Raw genomic sequence first — 20947 nt, forward strand, 5'->3', positions numbered from 1 at the left:
GTATGGAGGAAGCTGAGGAGGGGGCGACCTTATAGGAAGACCAGCAGCCTCAACTACCCCGGACCCCTGAGATCTCTCAGACACTGAGTCACCAATGAGGCAGCATACACCAACTGAGATGAAGCCCCTAACACATATACAGCAGAGGACTCCTGGGTCTGGGTTCAGTCAGAGAAGATGCACCTATCCCTCAAGAAAGTGAATGCCCCAGGGAGTGGGAAGGCCTGCTGAGGTGGGGGAGGGGAACATGGTCTTAAAGACAGGGTAGGAGGGACGGGATGAAGAACAGTTGAAGGGCAGAACAGGAGTTGGATAACAACTGGACTGTAAAAAAAATGATTAAAGATAAAAAAAGATTAGGTGAGGTAGCACAAACCTTGAATTCCAGCACTCAGGAAGCAGAAGCAGGCAGATCTCTGTAAGTTTAAGGCCAGCCCGGTCTGTACAGAGAAGTGAGCTAGGGAGATTCTGTCTCAAAATGAACAGAAATATTTGGATGAAAATAAAATAATAAAACAAAATAAAGACAGGCTAACCATTGGAAATGAGAGGCGAGGAAAATCTGGTTGCTTTCTTTCTGTCTGTCCATCTGTCTGCCTTCTGTCTGTCTGTGTATGTGACCTGAATTTTGTTCACGTTGCTGTGAGCTGGGATTGCTGAGATAGAACCTTGCCTGGTTCTTTCCCATTCTTTCTCTGCCTGCCTTTTTTGTCCTGCGTGGATCTGTGAGGCACCAGTGCGATGAGAATTTCTGAAGAATTAGCAGGCTGCTTGGCTGTGACACTGCAAGCTGGTGGAAGTCCTGGAAAACTCCTTCTCCCAGTTCTTTGTACCCTACTTCTTTTGTAACTCTCCGTTCAACTCCACTCAAAGGCTCGTGAGTGAGGCACAACATAAGGCAGGGCATCTGTGCATGTGGCTCTTTCTTCCAAACGTTATTTGAGCATAGTTCCCTTTATATAACACACTTCTGAAAATAGGTATGCCTGTGACTATGTTTGCTTGAACGAAGCAGCTTCCATTTCAGTGTGGATTAGAGTAGATTGTTGTGAGACTATAAGAAGACACTACATACCAAATCAGAACAAGTAAAATGTGCTGTGTAATTTTTTTCAATACCCTCCCAACGATGATACACTTGCCCTCATATTACATGTAAGAAAACTGAGGAAGTATGATTAGCAGAAGAAAAGAAAAAGAAGAGGAAGAAAGGATAGAGTGTGGAAAGATAAGAGGAAAATGGTCAGGAAAGTGCTAACCAGGAAGTAAGAGAATCTGGTAGAGCTTTGCAGAGGGGCCTTAGATGATGGAGAAAACTTTAAAGTAGATGTGCTTTTGTTATGAACGTAAGTCAAGAAGAAAAACTAAACCAAAACCTTCTTGAAATGGGACAGTGTGAGGTAATAATAATCAAGAATAACACAAACACACACACACACACACACACACACACACACACATCTTTTCATTACTTTGCTCTTTACTGTTGAGGCAAAGCCAGGAGTCTATTCCGATATAGAGCCATAGGGTTCCATCTTGTGGCCATCTTTAGAAAATGCATGAGGACTGTGCCATAGCCTCTAACAGGAAACTTGAAATACAGTGAAGCTACGTTATTTTTTTAAAAAGACTGTGAGGTCCTGTTGTGCTGCTACATTAAAATAAGTGTTGAATAATCATTTGTTTTACATATGGCAATCACCGAAGCACAGTGCCCTTGGATCAATCAGTCACTTCAGCCCACCTTCCTTTTTGCATTCTTCCCTCAGGAGGGTTACTCTTTGTCCCTCGGACCACTTCGCAGGATGTGTTTGTGTATCAGGTGTTGGGGACACAGTGTAGCACAATATTAACAATGTTCCTGTTCTAATGGAGCTTCTTGTGGGAAATATGGAATAGTCAAGGTCATTCCTTCCAATATTTTTTAAAACCTCTAATTTTCTATGGAAACAAAAGGCATTCAAAGGCAATCATAAGCAAAAATAATATTGCAGGATGTATCAGCATACTCGATTTCACGCCATAGTAACAAAGGAACGTGGTACTGACACGAAGACAGATAATGGAACAAAATGGAGGACCCAGACATAATCCCGTACAACTTTAGCCATTTGCTTCTAGACAAAAGTGTAAAAAGTGTATTTGGGAGATGAAAAAAAACCTTTTAAACAAGTGATGTTGTGAAATCTGGATGCCTACATGTAAAAGAATGAGACCAGATATGTATCCCTTACACTGAACAAAATTGAAATCCAAATGCACCAAAGACCTTAATATAAAAGACCTGAAACTTTGAAACTATGAAAAATGTTCAAGATAAAGGCATAGACATGGAGATTTGAAATAGGACTCCAAAATCACTAAAATGAAGCTTACAGTTGACAAATACAATCTCATAAGATGAAGCCTCAACACAACAAAGAAGATTGTTGGCCACGTGAAGAGACATCTGGGAGAATGGAACAAAATCTTTGTCACCTATACATGTGGCAAGTGATTTGTATCTAGAATATACAGATGACTCAAAAAGAAAAGAAAAATATCAACAAAGAAACAAAGAATTAAATCAAAACAGTGAGCTGGTCTAATAGTTAAGAATTCAGTTCAGAAGTCATATACAAATAAGTAACATTATAAGAACTGAGCTTCTATTTACATATTTAGGAACGTGTGTGTGTGTGTGTGTGTGTGTGTGTGTGTGTGTGTGTGTAAAATAACAATCAACAAAAAAGAGATAATCGATTTGAGAGAAAGAACAAGGGGGTACATGAAGGGATTTGAGGAAGGGAAGAATGATATAATTATATTTGAATTTCAAAATTAAAAGTAAATTAAAATAACAATGAGCTAAGAAATGGAATAGGGTACTCAAAATAAAATATACATGTGCCATTTATTTTTTAACTGATCAACAACTGTATCCTTTAGGGAAACATAAACTAATAATTACTTTTAGGCCCCACATCACTCCTGTCAGAATAGCAGTCATTAAGAAATCTAATACCGAGGTGGGCACTCCTGAGGCTGCAGAGCAGAAGAGACCACCAACACTGCCCACCCCTGCCCACATCCCTGGCCCAAGAGGAAACTGTATAAGGCCTCTGGACTCCCGTGGGGGAGGGCCCAGGAGCGGCAGGACCCCTCCCTGAGACACCACCGGAACCTGAAGGAAACAGACCGGATAAACAGTTCTCTGCACCCAAATCCCGTGGGAGGGTGAGCTAAACCTTCAGAGAGGCAGACAAGCCTGGGAAACCAGAAGAGACTGCTCTCTGTACATACATCTCGGACGCCAGAGGAAAACACCAAAGGGCATCTGGAACCCTCGTGCACTGAAGCTCCCGGAAGGGGCGGCACAGGTCTTCCTGGTTGCTGCCGCCGCAGAGAGCCCATGGGCAGCACCCCGCAAGCAAACTTGAACCTCGGGACCACAGGTAAGACCAACTTGTCTGTTGCAAGAAAGCTGCCTGGTGAAATCGGGACACACAGAGGCAGAATTCCTCTAGGACCAGGCACGTCCTGTGTTTACCGGAAGTCCCACACCCGAGGATCCCGGCCCACAGCTCTCTGCTCCCAGACCCCGTGGGAAAGAGACCTCACCGCCTGGTCAGGTGGGCACTCCTGAGGCTGGTAAGACCAACTTGTATGCTGCAAGTGACCTGCCTGGTGAACTCAAGACACAGGCCCACAGGAACAGCTGAAGACCTGTACAGAGGAAAAACTACACGCACGAAAGCAGAACACTCTGTCCCCATAACTGGCTGAAAGAAAACAGTAAAACAGGTCTACAGCACTCCTGACACACAGGCTTATAGGGACAGTCTAGCCACTGTCAGAAATAGCAGAACAAAGTAACACGAGATATATTCTGATGGCGAGAGGCAAGCGCAGGAACCCAAGCAACAGAAAACAAGACTACATGGCATCATCGGAGCCCAATTCTTCCACCAAAACAAACATGGAATATCCAAACACACCAGAAAAGCAAGATCTAGTTTCAAAATCATATTTGATCGTGATGCTGGAGGACTTCAAGAAAGATGTGAAGAACTCCCTTAGAGAAACACAGGAAAACATTAATAAACAAGTAGAAGCCTACAGAGAGGAATCGCAAAAATGCCTGAAAGAATTCCAGGAAATCATAAATAAACAAGTAGAAGCCCATAGAGAGGAGTCACAAAAATCCCTGAAAGAATTCCAGGAAAACACAATCAAACAGTTGAAGGAATTAAAAATGGAAATAGAAGCTATCAAGAAAGAACACATGGAAACAACCCTGGATATAGAAAACCAAAAGAAGAGACAAGGAGCTGTAGATACAAGCTTCACCAACAGAATACAAGAGATGGAAGAGAGAATCTCAGGAGCAGAAGATTCCATAGAAATCATTGACTCAACTGTCAAAGATAATGTAAAGCTGAATAAACTACTGGTCCAAAACATACAGAAAATCCAGGGCTCAATGAGAAGATCAAACCTAAGGATAATAGGTATAGAAGAGAGTGAAGACTCCCAGCTCAAAGGACCAGTAAATATCTTCAACAAAATCATAGAAGAAAACTTCCCTAACCTAAAAAAAGAGATACCCATAGGCATACAAGAAGCCTACAGAACTCCAAATAGATTGGACCAGAAAAGAAACACCTCCCGTCACATAATAGTCAAAACACCAAACGCACAAAATAAAGAAAGAATATTAAAAGCAGTAAGGGAAAAAGGTCAAGTAACATATAAAGGCAGACCTATCAGAATCACACCAGACTTTTCGCCAGAAACTATGAAGGCCAGAAGATCCTGCACTGATGTCATACAGACCCTAAGAGAACACAAATGCCAGCCCAGGTTACTGTATCCTGCAAAACTCTCAATTAACATAGATGGAGAAACCAAGATATTCCATGACAAAACCAAATTTACACAATATCTTTCTACAAATCCAGCACTACAAAGGATAATAAAGGGTAAAGCCCAACATAAGGAGGCAAGCTATACCCTAGAAGAAGCAAGAAACTAATCGTCTTGGCAACAAAACAAAGAGAATGAAAGCACACAAACATAACCTCATATCCAAATATGAATATAACGGGAAGCAATAATCACTATTCCTTAATATCTCTCAACATCAATGGCCTCAACTCCCCAATAAAAAGACATAGATTAACAAACTGGATACGCAACGAGGACCCTGCATTCTGCTGCCTACAGGAAACACACCTCAGAGACAAAGACAGACACTACCTCAGAGTGAAAGGCTGGAAAACAACTTTCCAAGCAAATGGTCAGAAGAAGAAAGCTGGAGTAGTCATTCTAATATCAAATAAAATCAATTTTCAACTAAAAGTCATCAAAAAAGATAAGGAAGGACACTTCATATTCATCAAAGGAAGAATGCACCAAGATGAACTCTCAATCCTAAATATCTACGCCCCAAATACAAGGGCACCTACATATGTAAAAGAAACCTTACTAAAGCTCAAAACACACATTGCACCTCACACAATAATAGTGGGAGATTTCAACACCCCACTCTCATCAATGGACAGATCATGGAAACAGAAATTAAACAGAGATGTAGACAGACTAAGAGAAGTCATGAGCCAAATGGACTTAACGTATATTTATAGACCATTCTATCCTAAAGCAAAAGGATATACCTTCTTCTCAGCTCCTCATGGTACTTTCTCCAAAATTGACCATATAATTGGTCAAAAAACGGGCCTCAACAGGTACAGAAAGATAGAAATAATCCCATGCGTGCTATCGGACCACCACAGCCTAAAACTGGTCTTCAATAACAATCAAGAAAGAATGCCCACATATACGTGGAAATTGAACAATGCTCTACTCAATGATAACCTGGTCAAGGAAGAAATAAAGAAAGAAATTAAAAACTTTTTAGAATTTAATGAAAATGAAGGTACAACATACCCAAACTTATGGGACACAATGAAAGCTGTGCTAAAAGGAAAACTCATAGCGCTGAGTGCCTGCAGAAAGAAACAGGAAAGAGCATATATCAGCAGCTTGACAGCACACCTAAAATCTCTAGAACAAAAAAAAGCAAATACACCCAGGAGGAGTGGAAGGCAGGAAATAATCAAACTCAGAGCAGAAATCAACCAAGTAGAAACAAAAAGGACCATAGAAAGAATCAACAGAACCAAAAGTTGGTTCTTTTAGAAAATTAACAAGATAGATAAACCCTTAGCCAGACTAACGAGAGGACACAGAGAGTGTATCCAAATTAACAAAATCAGAAATGAAAAGGGAGACATAACTACAGATTCAGAGGAAATTCAAAAAATCATCAGATCTTACTATAAAAACCTATATTCAACAAAACTTGAAAATCTTCAGGAAATGGACAATTTCCTAGACAGATACCAGGTATCGAAGTTAAATCAGGAACAGATAAACCAGTTAAACAACCCCATAACTCCTAAGGAAATAGAAGCAGTCATTAAAGGTCTCCCAACCAAAAAGAGCCCAGGTCCAGACGGGTTTAGTGCAGAATTCTATCAAACCTTCATAGAAGACCTCATACCAATATTATCCAAACTATTCCACAAAATTGAAACAGATGGATCACCACTATACCTTCTACGAAGCCACAATTACTCTTATACCTAAACCACACAAAGACACAACAAAGAAAGAGAACTTCAGACAAATTTCCCTTATGAATATCGACGCAAAAATACTCAACAAAATTCTGGCAAACCGAATCTAAGAGCACATCAAAACAATCATCCACCATGATCAAGTAGGCTTCATCCCAGGCATGCAGGGATGGTTTAATATACGGAAAACCATCAACGTGATCCATTATATAAACAAACTGAAAGAACAGAACCACATGATCATTTCATTAGATGCTGAGAAAGCATTTGACAAAATTCAACACCCCTTCATGATAAAAGTCCTGGAAAGAATAGGAATTCAAGGCCCATACCTGAACATAGTAAAAGCCATATACAGCAAACCAGTTGCTAACATTAAACTAAATGGAGAGAAACTTGAAGCAATCCCACTAAAATCAGGGACTAGACAAGGCTGCCCACTCTCTCCCTACTTATTCAATATAGTTCTTGAAGTTCTAGCCAGAGCAATCAGACAACAAAAGGAGGTCAAGGGGATACAGATCGGAAAAGAAGAAGTCAAAATATCATTATTTGCAGATGATATGATAGTATATTTAAGTGATCCCAAAAGTTCCACCAGAGAACTACTAAAGCTGATAAACAACTTCAGCAAAGTGGCTGGGTATAAAATTAACTCAAATAAATCGGTTGCCTTCCTCTATACAAAAGAGAAACAAGCCGAGAAAGAAATTAGGGAAACGACACCCTTCATAATAGACCCAAATAATATAAAGTACCTCGGTGTGACTTTAACAAAGCAAGTAAAAGATCTGTATAATAAGAACTTCAAGACACTGAAGAAGGAAATTGAAGAAGACCTCAGAAGATGGAAAGATCTCCCATGCTCATGGATTGGCAGGATTAATATAGTAAAAATGGCCATTTTACCAAAAGCAATCTACAGATTCAATGCAATCCCCATCAAAATACCAATCCAATTCTTCAAAGAGTTAGACAGAACAATTTGCAAATTCATCTGGAATAACAAAAAACCCAGGATAGCTAAAGCTATCCTCAACAATAAAAGGACTTCAGGGGGAATCACTATCCCTGAACTCAAGCAGTATTACAGAGCAATAGTGATAAAAACTGCATGGTATTGGTACAGAGACAGACAGATAGACCAATGGAATAGAATTGAAGACCCAGAAATGAACCCACACACCTATGGTCACTTGATTTTTGACAAAGGAGCCAAAACCATCCAATGGAAAAAAGATAGCATTTTCAGCAAATGGTGCTGGTTCAACTGGAGGGCAACATGTAGAAGAATGCAGATCGATCCATGCTTATCACCCTGTACAAAGCTTAAGTCCAAGTGGATCAAGGACCTCCACATCAAACCAGACACACTCAAACTAATAGAAGAAAAACTAGGGAAGCATCTGGAACACATGGGCACTGGAAAAAATTTCCTAAACAAAACACCAATGGCTTATGCTCTAAGATCAAGAATCAACAAATGGGATCTCATAAAACTGCAAAGTTTCTGTAAGGCAAAGGACACTGTGGTTAGGACAAAACGGCAACCAACAGATTGGGAAAAGATCTTTACCAATCCTACAACAGATAGAGGCCTTATATCCAAAATATACAAAGAACTCAAGAAGTTAGACCGCAGGGAGACAAATAACCCTATTAAAAAATGGGGTTCAGAGCTAAACAAACAATTCACAGCTGAGGAATGCTGAATGGCCGAGAAACACCTAAAGAAATGTTCAACATCTTTAGTCATAAGGGAAATGCAAATCAAAACAACCCTGAGATTTCACCTCACACCATTGAGAATGGCTAAGATCAAAAACTCAGGGGACAACAGATGCTGGCGAGGATGTGGAGGAAGAGGAACACTCCTCCATTGTTGGTGGGATTGCATACTGGTACAACCATTCTGGAAATCAGTCTGGAGGATCCTCAGAAAATTGGACATTGAACTGCCTGAGGATCCAGCTATACCTCTCTTGGGCATATACCCAAAAGATGCCCCAACATATAAAAAAGACACGTGCTCCACTATGTTCATTGCAGCCTTATTTATAATAGCCAGAAGCTGGAAAGAACCCAGATGCCCTTCAACAGAGGAATGGATACAGAAAATGTGGTACATCTACACAATGGAATATTACTCAACTATCAAAAACAACGACTTTATGAAATTCGTAGGCAAATGGTTGGAACTGGAAAATATCATCCTGAGTGAGCTAACCCATTCACAGAAAGACATACATGGTATGCACTCATTGATAAGTGGCTATTAGCCCAAATGCTTGAATTACCCTAGATGCCTAGAACAAATGAAACTCAAGACGGATGATCAAAACGTGAATGCTTCACTCCTTCTTTAAAAGGGGAACAAGAATACCCTTGGCAGGGAAGAGAGAGGCAAAGATTAAAACAGAGACTGAAGGAACACCCATTCGGAGCCTGCCCCACATGTGGCCCATACATATACAGCCACCGAATTAGACAAGATGGATGAAGCAAAGAAGTGCAGACCAACAGGAGCCGGATGTAGATCGCTCCCGAGAGACACAACCAGAATACAGCAAATACAGAGGCGAATACCAGCAGCAAACCACTGAACTGAGAATAGGACCCCCGTTGAAGGAATCAGAGAAAGACCTGGAAGAGCTTGAAGGGGCTTGAGACCCCATATGTACAACAATGCCAATCAACCAGAGCTTCCAGGGACTAAGCCAATACCTAAAGACTATACATGGACTGACCCTGGACTCTAACCTCATAGGTAGCAATGAATATCCTAGTAAGAGCACCAGTGGAAGGGGAAGCCCTGGGTCCTGCTAAGACTGAACCCCCAGTGAACTAGACTGGTGGGGGGAGGGCGGCAACGGGGGGGGAGGGTTGGGAGGGGAACACCCATAAGGAAGGGGAGGGGGGAGGGGATGTTTGCCCGGATACCGGGAAAGGGAATAACACTCGAAATGTATATAAGAAATACTCAAGTTAATAAAAAAAAAAGAAATCTAATACCAACAAATGTTGACAAGGATGGGGACAAAAGTGGATCTGTGTACACTGTTTTGAAAATGTAAACTAGTCCAGTAAGTGTGGAAATCAGTGTCAAGGTTTCTAAAAACTAAATAAAGCTCTATTATATGACTGAGCTATATCACTCTGGGTATTTATCCAAAAAGCTCTGAGCCAATGTATTAGAGAGACACTTGCATACCAATTATTTGCAATTGAGACAAAATGCAGGACTATTTACAACGGTTAAGCTGTGTGTGATGGTTTGTATATGCTTGGCCCAGGGAGTGGCAATGTTGGGAGGTGTGGCCTTGTTGGAGTAGGTGTGGCCTTGTGAATGTGGGCTTTGAGATCCTTGTCCTAGCTGTCTGGAAGCCAGTGTTCTGCTAGCAGCCTTCAGATGAAGATGTAGAACTCTCAGCTCCTCCTGCATCAGCCTAGATGCGGCCATGCTCCTGCCTTGATGATAATGGTCTGAACCTCTGAACCTGTAAGACAGCCCCAAATAAATGTTGTCCTTATAAGAGTTGCCTTGGTCATGGTGTCTGATCACAGCAGTAAAACCCTAAGACACTGTGGAACCAAACTAGGTGCTTCATGATGAGGAAATACGAAAATGTGGCATGGATATATTATAGAAAGATTTTTCATCCATAAAAAAGATAAGTGGTGTCATTTAAAGGATACATGTTGCTAAATTTTTCAAAGGGATTTGTAACCCAGAGGGTCTTGACCACAAACTGAACTGTAATTTCACCAAAGTTCACTCTAAGGAATCAATGAGTTTATTGCGCTTCCTAACAGAGCATAAGTGAGGGGTTAATTTACAGGTGTATGGGCACTTCTCTATCTCCCCCAACCTAAAAAGCCTTCTCATGAGACAGACAGACACACATACGCACATGTGCATGCGCACTTGTACACACACACCTCCCCTAGGCCATGTACAGAGTTGACAGCTGGTAAAGAGCAGTTGGATACTCCAGGGGGCTGATGTAAACTGTCAACAATTTAACTGGGATAATCTTTTACAAGAGGAACCTAGCTGAATGTTCCAAGAAAGCAGTTGGTTGCTCAGGATACAGTTACTGACAACACAGTCTACCTCTTCCTCCAGCTCTTACATTCTTTCCACTTCTTTCTTCTCCAAAGTTCCCTGAGCCACGCAGGGGATGGCACTGATGTACGACTGTTTCTTGTGCTTCAAGAGGGACTGTGCCTCCATTCCTTTCTATCCGTTCCTCCATCTCCAAAGCATAGTGGTTGAAGCCACTTTTGCACTAGTTGGTGCATCTTACCTGGTATTTCTTCTATCACAAATTATGCAGTATCCAGTGTGGAGGCACACATTTTTAATCCCAGCACTCAGGAAGCACAGTTAGGGGGATCTTTGTGAGTTCAATACTAGTCCGGTCTACCTAGCAAGTTGTAGGACTACATAGATAGGCCCTGTCTCAAAAAAGTGATTCAGTGGTACATTAAGGCTTAATTCTCCCCAGCATCCTTGGTAGCAACTTCTGATACTATAGGACGTAGCTCACAGGGAGAGGACACTTCAGGCCCTTTTCTAGTTTTGTTTCTCAAAGCACAGCAGTCAAAGTATATAACCTCTTCAGCTGTAGGCTCTAAGCATTCAGTGCTGGAATGCAACCAACAACTGTAGCAATAGCCTTTATTGTTTTGGAGGTCTCTGTGGCCTCTGTGACCTCTGTGGCCTCTGCAGCCTTTGCAGCCAATGGTGCTAGAGAAGTAACCCCTTTCCAGCTCTGGGATTTCCCATTAACCACCTTCCAGCTCCGGAGAACATCCATGGCTACCCTTTAGATACATTTCAACATTTACAGGACTTATAATGTCTGCTATAGACCTTCCTAAAATATCTTCTTACCCTCAGAGCACCTGACCTGTCAGGTGGCATCTTATTCCATAGCACCTGGAAGAACATTGCCTTTCTGGAGTCTCCTGCCCCAATGCCTGCACCTTACTTGCATGCTTCACTACTCTCTGCATGTTACATGCCCTTGGCACTATCCCTCCAAACTCTAGAGGAACAAACCACCACACCAAAACTTTCTCTGCAAGCATTCACACACAACTTCAGTTTGTCTGCTTACCTCATTCTGCATATGGGAGACAATGCTATTTGCAATTTCACTTCTCAACCCATTATGATTTTTGTTGTGTGTCCTCTCGACTATGCCAAGGGTTGCTAAAATTCCTTTCCCTGAGGTAGACTTAAAGGAACATCTTCCCCTGTTCCTGAGGTCCCAACAGCAAACTGAGCCAAAGAAATAATTCACCCACAGTTTACGCTGGCGAACCAATGAGTTCGTTCAACTTCCTCACCAAGGCAAGATGAGGAGTTACTTACAGGGCAACTTTCCTCCAACTGGCCCTACCTAAAAAGCTTTATTCAACAGGAATAAGGGCTTCCCTGGGACCACATGGTTGGGGTTCCCAATTCTAGTCTTCCCCAGCATGCAACACACACACACACACACACACACACACACACACACACACACACACTTCTCTTAGGCCACATGCAGGGTTGTCAGTTGGTTCGGAGCAGTTGGAGCAATTGGAAGGAGGTGGAGCTTGGTAATGTGCCCAGTTGGAATAATCTTTTCAAGGGGGGTCACAGAATACTACCACCAAGGTGATAATTACTTGGCTTGAGTGGCAGTTACTCACAATATATATGGTTCTTTGATTTTATATAGATATACAAAACCATATATATGGCACACATCTGGCATGAGAGCAAATGTGACACTGTCTAGAGGAACAAATGGGTCTGACAGGGGGATAAAAGGAGGAAGAAAAGTACAGAGGGTTCTGCAGGGACTATTCTTAGAATATAATAAATACTTGTATGTATGCCCTTTAACACACATGTACAGTAACACAATAAATGAAAGGAAACATCTTTGGGACACAGCAAGGCAGCTACACACATGAACTCACAGTATGCACAAAACCTATTCAATCCCAGGCCATACCAATTTCCAGAATAAAGAGGGGAATTGCGCACACAATCCCACCATTAGTCATAGAGTGTTTGGAAATTGATAGCTCTTGAGAAAGGAGACTGTTATCTCTAAGAGTATATGTGGACCCTGGTAAGTCAACTAGTGGAAGACCACACATCCAAGAATGTTTGGGCAATGAAAGTGGGTATTGAAGGTTTTTAAAAAAATAAAAAAGGATACCAAGGTGGGTGGCCAAGAAAAGGAGGCTGAATCTTGGATGAGTTGGGGGAGGATGAATATAATCAAGACATTGTATGAAAAGTGAAACTCTTAAAGAGTTAATAAAAGTGAAAAAATAAAATAAAAATGCTGCAAACAAGTCATTGGGAGTTATATTATTTCATGTTTACTTAAAATTATATACATACATATATATTACACAGTATAAACTACCCACACATGCACACACACATATATATATGTGTGTATATGTATATGTATGTATATATATATATATAATACCAAAATTGGGGTGACAATGATCTCTCAAAAACCCTAGATTATCCCAAAAAAACTCAGTTCCAAGCATGGAAAACCTCCTTTAGAGTTGTTGACCAGCACAGTCCAAGAGACCGGTAAAACAATACAGACCATTGCCATTGTCCTTAATGCCTTCCAGAAAAAGAAGGGAAGGCCCTGATGTTGAAGATATAACACATTTTGAACACAGGACTTTGAAAAATCAATCTGGATCCAACCTCAAAGCTGCCTCCCTGAAGACTAGCTCTCACAATATCAGGAGTCATGCAAGCTACCAAAGGCAAAAAGCTATTAATAGTCCTGTTCATCTATATACTTTTTGAAATACAACAATAAGCAGCATGGCAAGATATTTTGAAAAGCACAGTGTTGGCATTTATATCCCAAAGGTAACCAACAGCCACTCAATCAGACTTTAGGCCCACTCAGTGGGAAAGAATATGTATTTGGCACAATATATTAGCCAACTACCGTGGCTGGTGAGGCCATTGAACCTAGAGGAGACACTATTACTATCATATTCATAAACCAGTGTGATCTGTAACTGCAAATACCAATATTTGTATCCACAGATAAATGTTGCTTTCATTCCTCATCCAAAAACCCTTCCTGTTTTTTAGCAGATGGAGATCATGATAGAAAATTACAACCAGTAAAAATGCAGAAATCAACCGACCATGGAGTGTGGACTCCCAGTGAATACATTTACAATTCAAATCCTACACATAAGATTCAGGGAACATTTCAGAAGGGGAGAGGGGCACAAATATTATAAGAGCTACAGAACCAAGATAGTCTCTAAAGAAAAGAAAGGACACAGTGGGGTGGGAGTGGGAAGGGTAAGGAGGGGAGTGTTGGGTGAATACAATCAAGATAGCTTATATTAACTTCCCAAAGAACTAATAAAATGATTGTGTAATTTTTAAAAAAGTGGAGAAAAACTAATCACCAAATTTAATTGAGCAACAAATAATTTGTGTAGAAATTCAAATAAGCCTTGATTTTAACACACACTTTGAGATCAAGTCATATTTGCAAAACTGCTTTTCAATTCTAGCTTTAAAACTATAAAAATGTACATTTGATTAATAATAAAAAATAAGTGTACAGAAATATCAAACCCACAAAAGCTGTCAGACAAAATATCTGAGACCACAGAAAAGAATGAAGTTGAAGAGGGTATTTTGTTCCTAGAAGATATAAGCCACTATTTCAAAGATGTTTATAAAGTGAATTCACTATCTTTTAAAAATATATGGGGCTGGGGATTTAGCTCAGTGGTAGAGCGCTTACCTAGGAAGCGCAAGGCCCTGGGTTCGGTCCCCAGCTCCAAAAAAAAAAAAAAAAAAGCGTTAAAAATATATATTTATTATTAAATGTATTGGTGTTTTGTCTGCATGTATGTCTGTGCACCATGTACGTGCAGCATTCATGGAGGCCAGAAGGTGGCATTGAGTCCTCTGGAACTAGAGTTACAGACAGTTGTTAGCCGCTCTTTGGATGCTGAAAATTGAACTAGGGTTCTCTGAAAGAGCCATGGAATTCTCTTAACGACTGGGCTACCTCTCCAACCTCTGAATTTGTAATCTTAACAAAATATTCTAAAGTTTGTAAAAGGCTATAAAGCTGTTTACAAATCAACAGATGAACATTTACAATCAATTTTGACGATAGAGCACGTGAACATTAAACCTTATTTAGGCAGTATTGGCCTCCCAAAAGTTCAGTCTTGACCTTAATTCCTTTAAAAATAAATGCACTTACCATGTCTTAGTATAGTATTTGTGCAAATGATTTCTTTCCTTTCATAAATATATAATAATTTAGGTTTTAGCTTTCTCTGGGACCTTGAGAACCTAAAATATATACTCTCTACACTTTACAGAAGAAGCTTCCCTAACTTAGAATCCTTCAACTATATTTTAGCTGATAACCACAGAATCAAGAGAGTAGCACCAGGGATGGTGAGGCGGCTCGGCAGCTAAGAACACTTGCTGATCTTCCAGAATTTTGTTCCCAGCACTGACATCAGCCTGCTCATAATTGCCTTTAATGCTGGTTCTAGGGTAATCTGATGCCCTCGTAGGTTCCAACACTCACTAGGCATACACTAGCACATACACCTTTAAGAGAGGAGGGGAGAGGAGCAATAGGGTTGACTTTGATTTAAAGAGAGCCCGGATTTCTAAGAGCATAAACGAACGAACAAAAAGATGGTATTTCCTAACTATCACCCCACCACCGCAAGGTTTTCAATCATTTATTGGATGATGGACACATCAATCTTCACTTATCAGCCAATCATCTTAGACTATGTAATGACAAAACCGTTTATGTAGCCTTCATAAGTCCCGCCCCCACCACCTATGACATAAGCGTTTTCCATCTAGTCCCCGGATGTTAGCAGAGGCGCTTGGGTTGGCCTCCGCCTGGGCCGGTCGCTTCTGCCATCACGTCCCTGCTACTTCCATGGGACTACCTCAGGTACCATCACAGACTTTTATCCCTTCTCCTGCTGTCTCTTCCAAAACCCTGTCTCCTCTGAGCACGCCCTTCCCAACTTGTCTTTAGGGACCAGGAGCTTCCTAATCATAATCTTTACCAGAGGCCTTGTTGTCATCTCGCACTCCGTAGCCATCTGGTGTCATCTTGGCCGTTGCAGTCTGAGTAGTCATTATCATCATTATCCCAGGTCAGTCAAGGCCTTGTTGAGGTATCTACTAGTGTCATGTCGACCAGAGGGCGTCGAGATCCAATCAGAGAGAGCCGAGACAACCCAGTAACTCTTGAGGGAGAGTGGGTACTGGAAGCTGCAGAGGGCGGCGCGGTAGGCCTAGATGGGTCCTCTGCCACACTTGAAGCTGAAGAAGTAGTGGTAGATTGTCATAGAGAGGTGGAGGATGTTGGGCCCGAAAGAAACCCGGAGCAGGAGGGTGACAGGAGAGAGAGTGTGAATGTTGAGGAAGACTCGGATATTGAAGCTGTTGAGGAAGAGGAAGATGACCAGCACCAGGAAAGTGATTTAGCAAATCAAAACGTGGTGGATGCCCATCATTTCCCAATGGCTGGCTTCCGGTTTATGTTTCTGGATCTGGTCCATGCCATTCTCAATCGTGTCTATTACAACGACCACATCCTGGTTAGAGACCCCCGAGAAAACCAAGTGATGGGCTCATCTAACACTTCTGAATCTGGCCACCCACGTGAGCTCCAAGTACCACCCGGGCCCATCCCATCAACAGTGAGGGCCTCAGAGTATGAGCATCAGGGCTCCGACCTTCCGGAGGTTATCTCCACATTTCCAGAGCTGGAAGAGCCTGCTGACTTCGAGGAAGATTACCTGCAGGAGCCAGCATTTAGGGCAGCCGGACAAGCAGTGGAAGAGGTGGCAGAAGAGGCAGCAGCAGAAGAGCCAGCAAAGGAAATCATAGGGCAAGCCATGACTTCTGAAGGTAAGGAAAAAGGCCTAGGGTCCTAGAGGCAAACAGTACTGGGGAGGCAGAAGGGCAAAGATTGGCACTGGGAGGGAGGCTGCTGCTCTAGGTGAGAAACAATTGGCTGTTCAGTGTTGGCCTCTGGTGGGGAAAGTAATGGTTGGGTGGGTTGTACACATAAAGTCAAAGGTTATAAGACTGTTTTTTTTTTGTCGTTGTTTTCGCTTTTGTTCATTTGTTTTGAGACAAGGCCTCATTATTTATTTAGCCTGGGTGAGCCTGAAACTCACTCTGTAGCACAGACTGACGTTCCCTCACAATTCCCTGCCTATGCTGGCTACTGAGTGCTGAGATCATAGGCCTAGGTGACTAGGCCAATTCTATGACAACCTTTAGAGGTGTTTGTTTTGTGACAGTCTCACATAGCTAGGTTGGCCTTGAGCTCACTATGTGGCCAAGGTGTCCAAAAGAGAGCCTGGGAGCTAATAGAAGGTAAGGCTGACAACAAAAGAACAAGAAAATGGTATTCTTCATTTTGAGTTTATGGGTTTTTTTTTCTTTTTTCTTTTTTTTCGGAGCTGGGGACTGAACCCAGGGCCTTGTGCTTGCTAGGCAAGTGCTCTGCCACTGAGCTAAATCCCCAACCCCGAGTTTATGGTTTTTAAAAGTGTAAAAGTTCTTGGATATTTGATTCCCTGTATTGATGAAGTAGTTTTGAAGCACTTGCTGAAAAAGAAGTGTTGTTATTCATGGCTTGAGAAAAATTCATTATGGAATTTGTATTTGAGGCAAACAAAAGTATCTTACTTCTAATGTTCTGCCCAAGGTATAATGGATGCAAGGTGACTAACACTTCTGATGTCTCCTTCAAAGGAGAAGAAATGAACATCATTGCATGAGACATTTGCTAGGAAAAGGAATAATGTCACTAGAAAAATGGTCAGGTGGCAGAAGTGTCAGGGTTAGGGAAGCGTAGCATGAACAGTAGGAAGGTACCAACTACTGTTTTTGTACTTACTCATGCCTCCCTGTTTCTCCCAAGAGTATAAATATGCAAATTGTTTTGCTGTGTGGTTTGTAATGATCTTTACTAAATAAATAGGTGAAAACCATTGTGCTAGACAGTATAAAGATGACAACATAGTTGATGAGGAAGAAGAGGAAGAGGAAGAAGAAATGAAAAATGAAGGCTTTGAGAAAATGGATTCAGATGCAGAAGACTACTGCACCAACAAATTCAGGTCTCTGTGTATAGCTTTGAGTATCAATCACCTTCCCTATAGCTATTTATCAGCTTTTTCTTTTTAAATTCTAATTAATTAATTGAGGAAAGCTTTACTTTGAATTCAAACAAAATTCAATTTAACTTTCTTAGAATGTGACTAAAATATTCATGTACCTACTAATCTAAAACGTGGTGTGTCCTTTGTGGCTGTCCCTCACTTATTCTGAGGTCTTTTGTCCATGATGTAAGACTAATAACAAGTAGTAAATATATTAGACTTTATACTTGCATCAGATCTAGATGAATATGTGTTTAAAGAACAATTGTCTAAAGTAACAGTGGTGATGGCTGGGCCAGGCACTAATTAAGTCCCCAGGGCTTGGCCACAGTTATGCATATTTCCTCTATTCTAAGTAGGAAACAATGCTTTTAAGGTCCCTATGGACAAATAGTAAAAATGTTAGGCACTTTAAGTAGGAGGATTTTTTCAATGGTTAACACCTAACTATTCATTTAGCTGTGGATTTTTATATTTTATACCAGTCAAAAGAAATTTAGTTCTAATATGAACATTTAGCACACCAAATTGATAATTAAAATTTAAGGACTATCTCTTTAAATTAATTTTTCTTCTCTTTTATTTTCACAGCTGAGTGATCCATAAAATATGTGGAGGTAAAGGTCTGGGAGGGTAAGGAAGCATTATTGGTGGAATTAACACTGGCTTTTATAGTTCAATGACTTTCTTTACATGCCAACAGAGCCTTTCAAGCAGAATACAAGACTGGGGTTTTGCTCCGTGGAGTAGAGTGTGGGGTTGACATTTGCAGGGCTCTGAGTTCAAATTTTAGGAGCTGACCACATGCTTGTGTCTGTCTGTCTGTCTGTCTGTCTGTCTGTCTCTCTCTCTCTCTCTCTCTCTCTCTCTCTCTCTCTCTCTCTCTGTCTCTCTCTCTCTCTCTCTGTGTGTGTGTGTGTGTGTGTGTGTGTGTGTGTGTGTGTGTGTGTAGGACAGACTAATAGCCAAAAAGTTGGTGTAATCAGATGATCAGTTGCATAAGTACCCTGAGAGCCATGGGTTTGATTCATAAGAAGAAAGCATGTGTTCTTTTATAATTATTGAGATATAGCACAAACGCAGCAGGCATTCAGAAAGGCTGGTTGTTTTCTTAAATATAAGAGCCAAATTAATCTTGCATAATTCTTCATTTTCTCTTCTAGTTAAGAAGAATAGGAAGAAAAGGATGAAGAAGGTTTAATGAAGTTCACCAAATGTAGACTTTCCACTTCTTAGAAGCCCAACAAAGTTTCAACAATGACTTCATCCTAAAGTTCATTATCCAATAGCAAAAATCCCTCCTTCTACATTTAACATGGTTCGTTCAAGTTCTAAATGAAACAATGTCATGTAATAAAATAAAACACAGGCATGATTTGGAAACAACACTGTAATTCTATTCTACTGCTTTCATGTTTATTTGACAAGAATAACTTTGTAGTAATTCATTCTTATTTTAAAGTCCTTTATTGCAATCCAATAATTAAAATAACAAGGTTAAAACAATTTTATGAGTAGGAAGATGAAGTTTAAAGCATTAGTTAAAACTCCATGATACTATCCAGTTATGCATGCATTTTCTCTTACCTGTTACAGATATGTTTGACAATATTGGGTAAAGCAAAACAAACATATTGTAAAAAAAAAAAAAGAAATAGAAGTATTAGTAGCTTTCATTTAGATAAATATTCCTGACTTATTTCTACTTTTTACTTCTTTGGCCACACTACTTTAATTGTAAAGCAAACTTATTTTAGTCATTTTATTGTGGTTCAAATGAAATTAAATGTCAATTCTAAAACAATTTTTATATGTGAGAAAGCAAGGCTTTAGTGTTTTCTCTCCTACACGAGTGACTACTCTCATGTATCTATTGGATATTTAAAATACAGCTAGACTGATTTGCCATATGCTGTGTGAAAAACAATGTACAATATCTTATTGACTGCATGCCTAAATGACAACCTATTGGGCTAATTTTTACATGTATAATATTTTTATTCTATTTTTTCAATATAATAATTTTTCCTTATTTAAGAATTTCAAGGGACTTTTCAAAATATTTTTTAACTTTTATTTAAGTGTGAGTGTCTCAGTGGGTGGGTGGGTACCCATACAGACCAGACGAAGGCACCAGATCCTTTGGAGATGGAGTTCCAAGAGGTGTAAGAGTTAGGTAGCGAACTCCAGTCTTCTAGAAGGGCAGCAAATGCTCTTAAGCGCTGAGTTTATTCTCCAGTCCCTGTGATGCATTTTTGATTCATTGTTCCCTTTATCAGAATGACTTCTTTATCTTTTCTTATTAGAGTTTAGCTACTATTTATACAGATACTAGGATAACACTGCTTTGGTTTTTTCCCAAGTCCCATTTGCTTGAAATGCTTTTCTCTGTCCTCTCATTGTAAGGTGCTACCAGTCCTTAAAGCTAAAATGGATTGCTTGTAGACAGCAGAAAGATGGATTTTGTTTTGCAATTCACTGAAGTTGTGTCTTTTTGGTTGAATAAAATAACTATTTGAAGGTGTGCATTGAATTCTGTCTCTTCTGTTTGTGTTCACGGTCCTATTTGTTCTTCAGTAATTGTAGCTTCATTTGTTTTTAGCCTATGGCTTCTTGGATACACTTAGTTCTCTTCATAGTCGGAAGTTTCCAGTATTCTCTGCGGGGCTGGTTTGGTGGATATAAATTATTTAACCTTGTTTGTGTTGTGAAACACTCTTTGTTCTTCAATTCTGGAAGATAGTTTTGTTAGACAGAGTTCCTGGGTTTAGTATCGGAGGTCTCTTTGCTTTATGCTTATTTGACTATTCAAGTTTCCACTGGTGGTAGTTTCTCTGGATGAGAAAATAACTCAAGCTTAGTATAAAACTAGCTTTCATTGCCATTAAAAAGGCAAAGTAAAGGTTGGGAATTTAGCTCAGTGGTAGAGCACTTGCTAGCAAGGCCCTGGGTTTGGTCCCCAGCTCCAAAAAAAAAAAAAAAGAAAAGAAAAGAAAGAAAGAAAAAGAAAAAGAAAAAAAGGCAAAGTAGTTTGATTTTTGCAACATAAAAATGAAATTGCATAGTTATGAACATTAACCAATTTGCAA

At 40.4% G+C, this 20947-nt stretch overlaps 1 protein-coding gene across 3 annotated transcripts; it reads left to right on the forward strand.

The window, feature by feature from the left end:
* Nucleotides 1-15518: 15518 nt before the first annotated feature.
* Nucleotides 15519-19257, forward strand: Ct47 (cancer/testis antigen 47). Of its 3 annotated transcripts, none has more exon segments than NM_001433074.1 (5): nt 15519-15625; nt 15713-16593; nt 17678-17816; nt 18450-18491; nt 19022-19257. In NM_001433074.1, coding segments are annotated over 3 exon segments (867 nt in total). In that variant the 5' UTR covers nt 15519-15625; nt 15713-15869; the 3' UTR covers nt 18454-18491; nt 19022-19257.
* Nucleotides 19258-20947: the final 1690 nt, after the last annotated feature.

The sequence above is a fragment of the Rattus norvegicus genome, chromosome X (assembly GCF_021556685.1).
Source record: "Rattus norvegicus strain SHRSP/BbbUtx chromosome X, alternate assembly SHRSP_T2T, whole genome shotgun sequence".
NCBI lineage: Eukaryota > Metazoa > Chordata > Mammalia > Rodentia > Muridae > Rattus > Rattus norvegicus.